Source organism: Oryza sativa, chromosome 3 (genome assembly GCF_034140825.1).
Source record: "Oryza sativa Japonica Group chromosome 3, ASM3414082v1".
Classification (NCBI taxonomy): Eukaryota; Viridiplantae; Streptophyta; class Magnoliopsida; order Poales; family Poaceae; genus Oryza; species Oryza sativa.
In genome coordinates this window covers 34,473,257-34,488,219 of record NC_089037.1, presented here as the reverse complement: position 1 = coordinate 34,488,219, position 14,963 = coordinate 34,473,257, and the positions used below count along the sequence as shown (strand labels likewise).

General features: G+C 43.5%; 3 protein-coding genes across 3 annotated transcripts; 2 read left to right on the top strand and 1 right to left on the bottom strand.

The window, feature by feature from the left end:
- The first annotated feature begins 1,888 nt into the window (after positions 1–1,888).
- LOC4334473 (glycine-rich protein 5) lies at positions 1,889–2,711 on the top strand. The gene has a single exon (XM_015774613.3). The coding sequence runs from the start codon at positions 1,973–1,975 to the stop codon at positions 2,381–2,383; it is 411 nt and encodes a 136-aa protein (XP_015630099.1). The 5' UTR covers positions 1,889–1,972; the 3' UTR covers positions 2,384–2,711.
- Positions 2,712–5,260: 2,549 nt separating this feature from the next.
- On the bottom strand, positions 5,261–8,442 carry LOC4334472 (vesicle-associated membrane protein 721). Its single transcript, XM_015777135.2, has 5 exons — positions 8,103–8,442; positions 6,923–7,064; positions 6,722–6,842; positions 6,555–6,617; positions 5,261–5,683 (listed from the first exon to the last, which is right to left on the bottom strand). The coding sequence occupies exons 1-5, from the start codon at positions 8,290–8,292 to the stop codon at positions 5,537–5,539; spliced, it is 663 nt and encodes a 220-aa protein (XP_015632621.1). The 5' UTR covers positions 8,293–8,442; the 3' UTR covers positions 5,261–5,536.
- A 2,142-nt stretch (positions 8,443–10,584) lies between these two features.
- On the top strand, positions 10,585–14,751 carry LOC4334471 (transcription factor BHLH089-like). Its single transcript, XM_015773837.3, has 6 exons — positions 10,585–11,013; positions 12,979–13,182; positions 13,360–13,425; positions 13,562–13,630; positions 13,718–13,789; positions 14,312–14,751. The coding sequence occupies exons 1-6, from the start codon at positions 10,762–10,764 to the stop codon at positions 14,444–14,446; spliced, it is 798 nt and encodes a 265-aa protein (XP_015629323.1). The 5' UTR covers positions 10,585–10,761; the 3' UTR covers positions 14,447–14,751.
- The last annotated feature ends 212 nt before the right edge of the window (positions 14,752–14,963 follow it).

The following is a 14,963-nucleotide window of genomic DNA, read 5'->3' as shown; positions in this document are numbered from 1 at the left end:
TAGAGAATTCGTTCGTTAGTACAAACAGGAAAGTTCAGATGCGTTGGGTTTTCAAGAAGGCCATTGAGTAGAGTGTTCGTCTACCTCTGAATTTTCAGGAAACTTTACCAGGCCTGGCAGGTGTACCCAAGCCAGGCAGAGGATCTCGTCGCGTGATCTTCTCTTCTGGTTGGGCTCCTGGACCCCTGGTTCTTACACCGAGCTGTTAGCCATCACAGCTTCTTCTCCTCGGGTTCTGAAAAGGTTTTGGTTATCTATATTTATAATATCTCTATATATTGCCAATTGGCGTACTGGTAGAATACAACTTGTAGAAGCCTCTGTGTTCTGAAGTCTGAAGCAGACCTGTACTGGAGCATCTGACCAGTTTAGGGGAGGTGAGATGCACACAAGACGACAGTTCATGTCTCAGCATGCAATGCAATGCATGATTTGTTTGTTTAATGGCCTCTTATTTACATCTTTCCAGCAGTTCGCAAGCAAATTAAACTTCCTAAGCACACCCTTACTGAATGAACAGGAGGATTGTAGGTTCCCTGCCTGAAGGTCTGAAACTGACGGTTTGCACAACGGGAGGGTGAAAATGGGATGGCTACCCGCCCATCTGTTAAGCTGTGTGTGCAATTTACCCTTATCAAATATATATGAAAATATATTTTAAATCCACCTACAAACGTGATGAAAGATTGGTTAATCGTTATTTTACAAGCTCATAAGTAATATTACATTTTTTTCCTCGATGTATATTTTTTAATGCCTAATCGCTTCTCTAGATTTGTTATCTATGAATTAGAGATACAAATAAATATCCATTTCCGAATCCGATTCCGAAGAAAAAATATGAGATATAATACGAGTTATATGCTATCCGATACTATCCGTACCTAATTCTAACTTTGAAGGAATATGCGTATCGGGATGCTGGGATCTAACCATACTTGGACTAATTTCACCTCTATGCACAATTACGAATTTTTCAAGTTGTTTAAGAATTTATAAGAACCATTAACATACTTGTACGTTGTAATAGACCAAATTCATATAATTGTGAATAAGCTAGAAGGGTGATTGGAGATAAAGTATTGGATTCGATGGTTACTCACGTGAACCTTACGGACACACTCATATATTGCACGAACTGTCCAAGTTGAATGTTCTATTACTTGATCCAGCAATTCAGAACACGAATATGTGATTATTACAAAAAAAAATAAAAGAGATAAGGTTTTTGTTATGAAGCGCTTGATTTATACAGCCTCGTAGTAAAACTGTTACCAAAATTTTGGCACACGGTAGACAACTCGTATCTAGATCCGGCTCCTCTGCCTTTAGACTCAAAAGGTAGAGAGGTACACAGCAAAAATATGTCTTGTTCTACAGTAGTTCGTTCGTTTGTTGTGAATCGAACGGCTAAAAATACTTCCAAAGTCAGAGCAGTAGAGCTCTCAGATGATCCAAATCCCTCGCATACCACCCCCGGCACGTCCATAGACTTTTGAGACATATTTGTACTTCCTAGGCCGAGTTGCTGAGTTATGATCTGCTCCCAACCGGAAGCGGCCCATCTGGCGGCCCAACCCGCTCCGCATTACGCATTTGCACTCAACGCAGCGCGACGCGGCGTGTCGCGCACAACACAACGACAGCGCGCGCATTCCACCTCCTCCACGCCTGCACGAACGTACTGTACTCCACTACTGCTGCGTCGCACTGTGCATTCCACCGATACGGAGGCCACGTCGCCGTCCACCTCCGAAAGCTAGTAGTATTACTGTTACTGCGCGCGCATTTACACCCACCACTTGCTCTCATTTACTCCCCTTCACCTGCCCACCCTCTCCCTCCTCTCCTCCCTCTATTTAACCCGCAAACGACGCCGGCCACCATTGCACCACCTCAGCTCGCGCCGCGGAACACGAGACACAGAGAGAGTAGAGATCGAGATCGAGTGCTAAGCTAGCTAGAGTCGACGATGGCGAAGTGGTGCAGCTTCGGCGTCGCGTCGTCCCTCCTGCTCTGCCTCGCCATGGCGCACGCCGCGGCGGCGGCCAGGGCCGTGCCCGGCGGCGACGGCTCGACGACGGCGGCGTCGCTCCCGGCGGCGGCGGCGGCGGGCACCGGCGCGGGCGTGGAGGACAAGAAGAACCTCTTCGTGGGCGTCGGCGGCATGGGGGACCTCCCGGGCTTCCCGGCCGTCGGCGGCGGCTACGGCGGGGGCTTCGGCAACAACGGCGGCGCCGTCTTCAGCGGCGTCACCGGCCCGCTCGGCGGCGTCGGGGGCGGCATGGGCAGCGTCGGCCCGGTCGGCGGGTTCGGCGGCGCCGGCGGCGGCACCCCGTTCGGCGGGTTCGGCGGTGGCGGCGCCGGCGGCGTCACGCCATGAACCGTAGTATTACTGAGAGCTACGTACGATCTCATGCATCTACGTGCGCCGCGTGCGTATATACGCACGCGTGGTGCACGTGTAGTAGCTAGTGTCATCTTTTGCTTTTGAGTGTCGATCTCAGGTGAGTTGCATGCATGGTTGGGCAGGGAGGTTGGAGTTTGTAAAAGTTTGGGTTTGTGGCCTGATGGCAAGAGTCGAGTTTACTAGTAGCTTCTAGTAGTTGTGTGCTAAGTTAATTGTGTGTTGTTAAGTGCACGTGATGCATGCGAGATATGATGACTATCTTTAGTTAATGACTAAATGGTATTCATGTCGTGCGTGTAAATGTTCTCTAGTGGGAATGTGGGATGGCGACTCTTACCTGTTTCATGGCACAGCACTGGAACTGGATGTATCCCCCACAAACGATGTGGGCTCAGGCTCAGAGCCTCAGACACCATATGCATGACGACGCATGGCATAGCAAAGCAATATGCCAATATCTATCGAGCATGTACAGCCTGAGCAAAAGCGCCATGAAGCAGCTGTGTTCTTCCCCATCTTTTGCAACTCATCTCTTTACTTTTTCCCGCGTGCACACTTTTTAAATTGTTAAATAATGTTTTTTTTAAAAAAATCTATACTAAAGTTGTTTTAGAAAAATATGTTAATCCATTTTTAAGAAAACTAATACTTAATTAATTATGTACTAATATAATAAAGATTCGTTTTAGTGCGCGTAGGATTAGTTCCAAACACCACATACCAAACACCCGATTCACTCATTCACAGCTACAGTGCTCATTTGCACAAGCATGATACTATGTACTAGTAGGCCAACTTAATTAATTACACCCAATCCGTAAATAAAGCATACTCTATATTGCTGTGTTCACTACAGTACTCCGGCAACTAGCAGAGTACTGTACAGTCTACATCGAGATGGGAGTAGGAGTTTGTAGGTAACGTGGCGATCTCGCGATGAAATTAGGGTGTGTTCAGTTCCACGTCAAAATTAAAAGTTTAAAGAAAAAAGTTAAAAGTTTATGTGTGTAGAAAAATTTTGATGTGATAGAAAAGTTGAAAGTTTGAAGAAAAAGTTAGAAACTAAACCAGACCTTAATCGCGAATCCACGATGCTGTTTTTGGTACGAGGGGGTAGTGGACTAGTGGTACGTGGTTGCTCACTTGAGCCTGCTAGACCTAGAGGAGTACTACTCAACTTCAATTCTGATGACAGTTGACAGCACGGCCGTGCTGCGTGTGCTGCATCTCTCGTTGCCTCCACATCATGCTGCAGCGGATGAGTGGAGCGATCCTTGGACCTTGGGATCTCGAAGGCAAGGTCAGTAGTCGCATCGCACCGTACGGTCCCGGAGATATGGTACTACAGTACATTTGTAAATTATTGGTCGCTTTGACTTTTTCTTATAGTGTTTAACCATTTATCTTATTTAGAAAATTAGTATAAATATAAAACAGATAAGCCATACTTATAGAACTTTTAATAATAAAGCAAATCACAAACAAAATAAATAATAATTCTATGATTTTTTTTTGAATAAGACGAATGATCAAACGCTACAAACAAAAACTCAAAACGATAAGTATTTTGGGACAGAGGTAGTACATTAGAGTTGCTTTCGAGGAGATCTCTCTAGTACTCCTATCCCACAGCGCCAAGCTAGCCAAGTACTTTCTCCATCCCAAAATGTAGCTGCTCAGTACGGGATGTGACACTACCTAGTACCTGTCCAGATTCATGGTATTAGTAGTGTCACATCTCATACTAGGCAGCTCCAGGCATGACCTCAACTTGGGCTATGGAGATTCGATATGGCTGCATTGATTGATCGAATCCCGCCTCGAGATCTATTCCTATCTCATCTCATACTCCTACGCATAGACGTATCACGTAGGTGAACCGGTCAAGGGATCAGGGCCACTCCACTCCCCTCGCTCTCACGCCGCCGCTGCTTGGAGATGTTGGAGGTGGAGCAAGCCCGAGCGAAGTAGCGAAGTGGTGTGCCTTGACATGGATCACGGTCTCACGGACGCCATTGGTCCACCCGTCGGTCGAGCTGGTGGTACATGTGGCTGTAGCGCAGTGGCTCCGGATAAAGCTTGGGCGTACGCCACGGCGGCTGGCACCGCAAGAGGCGCCATTTATGACTTGGCAGCACAGAGCGGGCAGCTGAGCCGAGAGTCCGCAGATGAGAGCAGGCAGCTGAGACGCAGCGTACGCGGGTGGCCTTAAATTTGCGGCAGAGCTGAAGAGCTTGCGATAAGATGAAGGTAGAATCAATGCACTGCACTCATCAGGATTGGCCAAGACCAAGGTTGGACTCGGCAGTGCGTGCGGATTGGCCCTGGCAGCAACGGACCCATCGGGATCCATCAGGATTTCTCCCAGTGTTTGCCTCCGCGTGCCCTGCATGTGCCGAGGTGCAGCTGCAGCCATTGATGGAGGGAGGCCTAGAACAAGCCTCTGGGCTCTGCCTGTTCCGGGACGCACCGAGCAATGCGCGGTGCACACGCACTAATGCACTGCACCAGCTCAACTTGGAATGGTCTTGCATTCGCTGCAGCAACACACCTCGTCGGTCCTTATCTACTCCTTGCCAACTCTTCATCCAAAACTTGGGTAGCTATACGAATCATCACGGAAAAATCAGATGTTACTCTGTTTCTACAACCACGACGTTCAAGAATCAAGACTGAACCATACAAAACATGCTGACGAAAACAGAAACGAGCTTTTATGTTTCATTGAGGCCTCTGCTTCCATATAAGATGCTGAAAAATAGTAGAAACGTGAATTTTCTGTTTCATTACTACCGGTAACTTCTTATATTAGCAAGCAGACCAGGAGGAACGGAGGCATTCCGGGGGCAATTAAGTGAATCTAATCATCATATAATAATAATAATAGAACAAGGAGGTTAAAATCCAAGCTATACACACATAGCATCCAAAAATACACGACACTTCAACCCACAACCCACTGACCGAGTCACCAACCAGCATTCAACAGACACGACAGCGTAAACACTCAGGCGCCGTAACCAGCCAGAGCACAAACTAGAAAGAACCAAACACCTCTCCAATTTCCCCCCCTTTTTGCCCCAAGCAAGCAGTACTGTAAGTGCAGTTGAATGAGTCAATTTATGCCTACTTGCATTTGAATCCATGGCACACGGACAGGATTATGATAAGGATGAGCGCAATTATTATGCCAAGAACAATCAGCTTGATCTTCATGTTTTGCAGCCACATCTTTCTCCTTACCTGTGTTCCTGCCTGCCTGAAATCTTGGGCCTGCATATGCCCAGAAGCAAAAAGCTTAGATATATTGTTATTTCAGACATACAGAATTGCAGCATAATTTCATAAAATCTTTTGTTACGGAAATTCCGGCTCATGCTTAGTAAATTACAACATCAAGTTAATCTTTCTTAGAGCCCCAAACTTAGCAACATTCAGGTTAGCCAGAACTAATACAAGACTGTTAAGATACACATAAATTTAGCCCAGATGGCACAAAAGCCAAAAACTTCAATATCCGACGTGGAACACCACTCCATAAACTATCAATAATTATGCATCAATATTCAAGTTTGTTCCATTCCTTTCACAAGCTCAAGAACTCTTTCAGAAATGATCGTAAACACCTCTCAGTAAAAACTGATACTAATTCATGACCAATTTTTAGTGGCAAGAAATAATAATTTGAACAAATCACCACGTTTAAAGTGAAAAAAGTAGCACCTAGACACCACCTAATAATAACCAAAGGCAGCCAGTCTGCCATCAAGTTAGCACCTCGGTGAACACTGGAACACCTAATACCTTGACTTGTGTTTTACCAATAGAACTATGCATCCCTAATACCATGACTTGTGTTTTTACACATTCAACAATAACAAGAGTAATCTACCCCACTAGTTACCACCAGGGTGCTAGTGACTAGTCAAAAATGAAGCACACACCCAACGTAAATTTGCATCCACTTAATTGTGTCATTTTAGCGGTATTTAGAAATATTTGGCATCTAGTAAGGAAAACCAACTGCATAAGTGGGTCTCTACTCTCTAAAAGACAGTATTGAGTAGCACTAACAATAAAAGCTCCAAAAGAAACTTGAAGTGCAATAACAGGTACAGTGCAGGCTGAAGGAACATGTCAGGACCTGTGAACGCAGATTCTCGGTCTTGTCAACGAGCAGTTCAATTTTCTCTCCACGATCAAGAACCTGCAAAGAGAAAGCAAGATCAGAAGCATTCTTCAAAGGAAATCCTCAATGTTCTGAGCATAAAAACTGTAGAACGAATACACAAACACAAAGAAAACAAATACCTTCTCAATATTTTCCATCATAACTCCTTTGACTTCTGAAACTTGTGCCTTCACTTTCGCAAGCTTGCTAATCTCTTCAGGATGATCCACACAGTACTGCATGTGTTCTTTAAGTTTCGATCTACAAATAGTAAATAGAGAAGTATTAGTCGAAGGGACCACCATAACTTTATCGACTCTATCCCTGGCAACAATACGTACCCAAAATCTCGGTTGAGGCTGTTCGCAGCAGCAGTAGCAGCTTTTCCACCAGCATATCTTTTTGTGAAATCATCCTTAACTCTATCCAAGAATGCAATGGGAATCTGCCGCCCTACTGATTCAACAGCTACGACACAGTATGCTGCAGAAGAAGTGTGGTATTAGAAAATCAACGTCACAGGCTTTCAAGTGATAAATGGTTAAAGTAAATCGTAAAACGGGTGCTCTCATATGAGATGTTAACAGAAGATACAAGCACGTGTGCCAAATTTTAGAAATGTGGTAACTGTGCCAAATTTGCAAAGCTAAGATCATATGGGTATAAAAATCAGCTACTTAATAAATTTTCCCTGCTCCTTATTGGAAAGTTTTTCAAGCACTATAATCATTGATAGTTGGCAACATGATACCTCATAACTAACATATTACTACTTTTAGTCATCACCAAATCGTGGAATTTCTAGCATTAATCACCATGGCAACTCCAGGTCTTATTCTGACCAAAGAAATTATAATAAGACATTTCAGCACTGAAACTAAACTATAAATTGCGTGCATAATAGAATAACAAGGTAGCAGCCGATTTCATTCAACGCGCTATCTGCATGCATAAATATGAGCTGAAACTTGACAGGAGCAGCATGCAAAGCTCACAAACAGCTGTCTACTAAAAATAGCATGCATATCTAGAGGGCTCGCCATTGACTAAATACTCTAAGGCACTGGCTTACGGCTTTGCGAATAATCGGGGCAGACCTAAAATCCAAGCTCTTACACCATAGCTCTCCTATGCATACAGTCAGTCCAGGGACTAAAAAACCGGATAAAGGTGAAAAAAACAATGGATAATCATATCCACTTCGATACGGCGGAACTATTGAAAGGTCCTAATCCCAACCAACATCTGCATCTAATCTAACCAACAAGTGCGATGACCAAACTTCTCGCACGAACTCCACAGCGCATCACGATCTCAACCAACATCCCGATCGCCGATGCTAACCAAAACGAAAACGACCTAACCGCGTCTCCAACAAATCAGCGAGATCTACACCCACCATCCCAAATCGAGCACGCGCGGTATCAGATCCACGCAGATCAGATGCACTCCGCGGGGAATCGATCGGGAGGAAGCAAAAAGGATCGGACGGGGGATGGGCGAGAGGGGAAGGGAACTCACTGAAGCCGTCCTCCACGAGGTAGTTGAACGTGTGGCCGTCGCAGTTGTAGGTGAACTTGTTGTTGCTCGCCGGGAGCTTCATGAGGCACTGGGAGGCGATGGTGGTGAAGTTGCCGGTGAACTCCGTGTACTCGGCCAGGATGACCGTGCCGCGGGCCACGAACGCGTAGATCAGCGACTGCTGCCCCATGTCCTCCTCCCTCTCTCTCTCCCCTCGCCCTCCGCCTGTGCTCGCCGCCGGTGACGTGCTCCTCGCCGCCGGTGAAGTTGGCGAACCCTAGGGCTAGATCTCGGCGAGGTAGGAGAGGGGAGAAGAAGGGGGAAAGGTCGGTTTCGCTTTGGGTAGTGGGAGGGGAAATGATGGGGGTGGAAATGGGAAAAGAAATCAAATTTGGTTGGTGGAATTTTCAAAAAAGGCCCTTTGTTTCCTTTCTAGTTAAGTATAGGCCCCTGGCCGCCACCTGTTTTCTTTGCTGTTAAGCGATTGATATTAGCTGGCATTTTGGACTATTGTTTTTCAACTTTCAAGTTGATTATATGACCTCTACGTCTGGTATTATTTTTCTCTTTGTTGTGATGGAAATCATCGGTAGGTTACACCGTTATAGCTGCCTTGTAATTAATCAAACTAATTGATGGGCACCCTAATGACAATTTTGAAAAGGACAGATACAGTATTTCATTTTTAGCCACTTGTTCGTTATTTATGACTGATGCTCACATCCACAAAATTTTCTTTTGCTATGGTCAATGCTCTAGAAAATAGTATATGTGTTGTGAAGCTGTGATATGTCTTTGTAGCTATAATGGGAAACAGAGTTATAAAAACATAATTGGAACATAGGAAAGTTATCCGGGTTGATAACAGCAAAATATTAATTGCAAATATATGTATTATATTAAAACCTTATGATGTAGCACGTGTGTAAAGTTTAAAAAAACATTGTTCTATATATATTGTCACACTTTTTTTTAAAAGTTTTCATGCATCCTCGCTCCTCTTTTTTTGCTTGCCCTGTTCTCTATCTCTGGTGAATCATCAATCGTAGTAGTTGCCACTTTTTTTTAGCATGCGTATAAACAGATTCCTCTAAACTTTCAATATCATCCATCGATCCTCAAATTCTGGAAATAGATAGAATACAAAATATGTGCATTGAACCACGGTAATTGTTGGCTAACGCCGTGTTTAGTTCCAAAATATTTCTTCAAACTTTCAACTTTTCCATCACATCAAAACTTTTCTACACACATAAACTTTTAACTTTTCCGTCGCATCTTTCCAATTGCAACCAAACTTTTAATTTTAACTTGAACTAAACACAACCTAAATAAGGTGGTGCAGGTGCAGCTCTTACCCTCCTACATTGAACCACCAGCTCTCTATATTTGCTAAGTTGCACAAGTTTCAAGCAAAAGGAAGATTTGACAAAGAAGACATGGATGACACCGATCTGGTTTGCCCGTTTCTGTTTAGTAGTGTTGGTTGATCAAGTTAGTTTGGTGTTTTATTTATTTGCTTAGACTTAGCTGAGTTGACGTTTTGTTCTTAGCGTTTCTGTGTGCAGTACTATTTTGTGTTCACAAGCTGAGATCCCCAATATTTGAAGGACTAGATTATGTTAGACATGTAGTAAAGCTTGATGTATGTTTTTTTTATCTAAAAAACGATATTCTTAACGGTGAATTGCACCACTTCTATACAGTGATGTTTTTAATTCGAAAAAAAGAAAGCCACTACACATATGAAACTGTTGTCTTACTACCGTCCGACCGCGTTATGGTGAGTAGCGTTCATAAGCGCGTGTCAAAATTTATCACGACGCAAGCCATTTACTCTTGAGATGATTATTACTCCCTCCATTCCGTGATTTAGGGCGCAACTATATTTTTTTCCACGTACCAGAATATAGGGCGGCACCTCCTCAAATCCTATTCATGTGCACGGATGCATGTAGGCTTTGAAGACTTTAACTCTTGGTTGTCCTATGCATGGCCGCATGCGAGCATTGAAACATGTCGGGACAATGTTGTGATTGGTGCTGCATGCATGCGAAGCAAAGCTACGTGTTGGGACGAGCAAACTCTAATTGATTTAACGGATAATTACACCACTCTTTGGTCTATGCGTACAAGACAGTTACGCTCTAATGCTCTATATTTAGGAATGGAGGGAGTATATCTCTGACCATACATTATAGTAGCAGATTATATCATTTTGAAGAAAAATATTAATGCACTAGCAAAAATAGAAAAGTCTCAACCGGAGTTGTTCCCCTCACCAAACCGGTCGGTCGGACCGAATCTCCGATCCAACCGCACGGTCACACGGCCACAGCTCCCATTCCGAATCTCCGATCCGCACGGGGTAGAGGTAAGACTAGACGACCGCGTCCGCCAATCACCGCGTGGCCAAATCCCGAGCACCCCCCTCTTCTCTTCTCCCCACTGTTTTTAATTCTCCACGGCTCCCTTCCACTCCATCCACTCTTCTCTAAAGCGCTCTCTCCCTCTCGTCACCGCTACTACTAGTGTACAGTGCCACTGCGAGCTCTCCTCTCCGCCCCCGATCTGGTCGCCTCGCTCGCCTCAAACCCTAGAGCTCCATCCACCGGCGAGCCCTCTTGGGCGGAGGTGCTTCATTGCTGCTGCTGCTGCCATGGACCCCGCCCCCACGCTCGCCGCCGAGCTCTGGCGAACGCCGTACCTCGGTGGCGGTGGTGGTGGAGGAGGAGGAGGGCGTGGGTTGGAGGCGGCGGCGTCCGGGGTCACGGAGCAGAGCAATGGGAGCCGCGGGGGTGGCGGAGGAGGAGGCGCAGGGCGGAGGAGGCAGCGGGAGGCCCCCGCGCTCGAGGACGACTCGTCCAGGATCGTCTCCACTTCCGGAGGAGGAGGCGGCGGTCAGGATTTGGTAGGTTTTTTTATGCTCCGCATTGGTCGTGATCCGTGTGGCATTGGGTGAGTTTGGGGGTAATTTTGGTGTGTCAGCCTTCGGTGGTGGGAATCTGGAGGTTTACCAGGGAAAATGGCGGCTTTAGACTGAAGTAAATTTGCTTGTGCGATCTGGCCGTGTCTACTATTGGCGTGGTGCTGTTCATGCTTTCTTATAGCTCTAGCTGGGTTCCCCGTTGATGCTTGTTTTTGATTTGGTAATGTACAGTGGAACGAGCCAATCTGTAGTTCTGGCTGCAGATAGACAGTCACTGCTATGATACCAGTATGTAAGAAAAGGAATTCTCAGCATAATTTAGTCTCGAAAGTTCCGTAAATTGAAAAGAACACAGAATGTGCACACAAAGTGCAGTAAGGAAAAGCTAGCACTGTCAATAGTTTCGAATTCTATAATTAGCAAATACCTTTGGTAATTGAGAGTTGAGAAGACACTTTGTCAATGCTGAATGCAGTTAGGCGTAGGAACATGGGGTGTGTCCTCCTCACGTGGAAGGCTTCACCAGATGAGGTTTCAAGCCTTTTGATCGATATAGTTTCCTCTGGATTGCTTGTGGAATTACTTCTACATCGTAGTATAATATAGAACACAATTTATTGTTCACAGCTGGGCTGAGCTCAGTTGAGAGTGTCATGCTCTGTTACACAGGAAAACATGGAACAAGCTTATGTGCAATCGTTCATCCATGTGACTTTCATATTATAGAATTTCTCATTCAACCATAAGTAGTGTTTGACCTTTAGTATTTATAAAACCTGGAGTATTAGATTGTCGGTTTTCTATTGTTAACATAATGGTTTCACTATATCCAAGTTGATTCTGGGTGCTGTTTTTGACAAGGACTACTTCTATAGTGTTTGCACCTTTGTAATGTTCTCAACTTTTGTCAAAAGAAAGAACATTATAAGACATTCATATTATAGTACTAGTTGTTAGCACCCAGTAGTGCTGTAGTTTGCATCTATAGTGAATTTCCTATCATGACATTTTGATTTTTGTTGCTTGGTAATGCTTGTTATGTTTGATTCACTGGAGTGTTGGTAGCATATGAACTCAACTCTCAAGCTAACATACTACTATACTAGTTTATTTTTCCCACAAAAATCTAAAAAATTTTACCTCTAGAAGAAATGGAACTAGTTTTTTTTGAACTACCCATCGATGTGAATATGGCATAGAGCTTGATATTTTTCTTCTATACATAACTGTAGCCAACACTCAACACTCGACATTATGTTACTGCTGGAATCTTCTTGGAGCTGTTTATATTTGATCAAGCTATTGGCCAACACCCGTCTTAACTATCCTTGTCGAATGCCAAGTGCTTAGTAACTCTGGTGCAATGCAACAGCTTTTGGGTCTTTGACTAAATTGCAACAGTTGCTGCTATCTGTTCACGCTGGTTAAAAGCTGTTGTTAGACAGACTATTAAATTCTATTTATTATCTCCATTCTCCAGTACTAACTACTGAGTCAACAACCTGTTGGTCCACACAATGTTTTGGCTGGAGACAAGGATCCTGAGTGGTTCCATGGTCCACCGTATAATTGAGGCATTCTGCAGCACCATCAGATCTATAACCCTAGAAATTGCATGAGCTCAAATACAAGATGCAATCAGCATTTCTTTGCTTGCATTTAGTAGCCAAAGGTGCCTGTAATTTGAATTTGAACATGCACACTTAATATTAGTGGAGGTCATCATTGTCAGGCATTCTAGTTCTTTGATTCTATTGGTGCATTTCTATGATTTTTGCCTCATATATTCACCAATTATTGATCATGTTGATAACTTGAGTGGTTGTTTTAACTTTTGAGGTCAGAAGGCAATATACAGTGCCTTTTCCCCTTTAACCTTTAAAGAGAAAAAAAAAAGCATGGATCATGTTTTGATATGCACGGATTATGTGGAATTTTTATGAGCAGACTGATTCAGAAGCAAAGCGTTTCAAGGCAAGTAAATCAAGTGGAGATAATAGCAGTTTAAGAACAGAGGCTGAAACTGATTCAAGAAATGCTAGCAAGTCTGGTGATCAAAATCCGCCACCACCAGAACCACCAAAGCAAGACTACATCCATGTGAGGGCAAGAAGGGGTCAAGCTACTGACAGCCATAGCCTTGCCGAAAGGGTCAGTTAGTGTACTTGTTTTTGTTACCGTTCTTGTCAATCACAGTCCCATTACAGGAGTGGAAAATCTGGTTACAAATCGAACCTCTGAAGATCTTTCTTTTTTTTGGGGGGCAAACGGTCAATTTCATGTTTATACTATGATATGACCACTGAAAATTCTGTTCATTTTTGGCAGGCACGTCGTGAGAAAATAAGTGAGCGGATGAAAATTCTCCAGGATCTTGTCCCTGGATGCAACAAGGTCTCAACATATTTTCCTCATTTTGTCCCATAAGTTGGGGTTTAAATATTATATTTTTGTAACATGACCTCTAAAACATCCCCAGTTCTGTTTCTGTAATTGATTTTCATTGGAAAACTTTTGCTTGCTTGGCCAGGTTATTGGGAAAGCATCAGTACTTGATGAGATAATTAATTATATCCAGGCTTTGCAACGGCAAGTTGAGGTATGCTGTTTCACCATTGGCGCTTTATGAAATTTCTTTACCCTCCATATCTCAGCTAATCGCTCTATAATTTGCTGTTATCTGCAGTTTTTGTCCATGAAGCTTGAGGCTGTTAATGCTCATGTGAATAATGGAATCGAAGCATTTCCACCCAAAGATGTAAGTCAAGTAGTAAAATTAACAGTTTAAATAGCATGATCATTATTACAATAAAAGGTCTCAAGATATATTTGAAAGATTCTGTGGCATACTATGCGCTACTGGCACTTTATCTTAGCTCCAATCTTTGACTTTGAACACTGTGTTAATATGTTGTTTTTTTCAACAAGTCCCATACTCTACAGGCAAGCCAGCTATATGCTACTACCATATGTTTTAGTTTTTGAAGGCGTTATCCATTGCTCCCTTCTGAAAATTATTACCATTTTATTGAAGCTATACTCCTGAATTTCAAAAACGTTTAGGCAGGGCAAGGCATTTAATATCTGCAGAGGATACACATCATTGAAACATTTTCCTGATTTTTACTCTTTATCTAACCATGGCATTTGTCTGTTTGTTTAGTTCAATGTGTTTATGTATTTACTAAGTACTAGTAGCTCTGTGGAGCTTTATGTAAACTTCCAAATTTGGTTTTTAGTATTAAAATTGTTTATTTTCTTTTGGGTCTTTTGGTTGCAGTTTGGTGCTCAGGTATACAACACGGCTCCTGGATTGACGTTTGATCCACAAACACCAAGAGAATACGCCCAGGGATCAACACCATCGGAATGGCTCCACATGCAGATTGGTGGCACCTATGAAAGAGTGACATGAACAGAACAAAGTCAGGATGGTGGCCCAAAATAAAGCATACCATGAGTTCAGTCAGAAACCACGGCTTTAGATTATTTTTCGAAACTCTCGTGCTCCAAATTCGATTTCATTCATAGCATGGAGCTCATGTATTTAGAGACTGCGAGCACAGTATTTTTACATCTGTACCGGGATACAATTCTCATCAGATTCATGTATTCCACGGAATTTCGGCAGGTCACGCTCATTCGTAGCATGAAAGAAAAGTAATAACCATCAATAATTCTCTTGCTATAAATCCTAAAGCCCTTCATTTTTTTTTGCCATCGTATGCTTATCTTTCTGAATCTTACCAGTAGTTTGTTGGTAATTTGATTACTCACATTTGCTACTTCGATCTTCGATTTGTGTTTGTACTCCCAAGTCAAAGCCATCAATCTGGCAAATTTTCACAGGATAGTTCCAACAATTTGCACAAAATTCATCTGAACTCGTTCTAAGCGAAAGAACAGGGTGGATGAATCTGGAGCAAAACTGC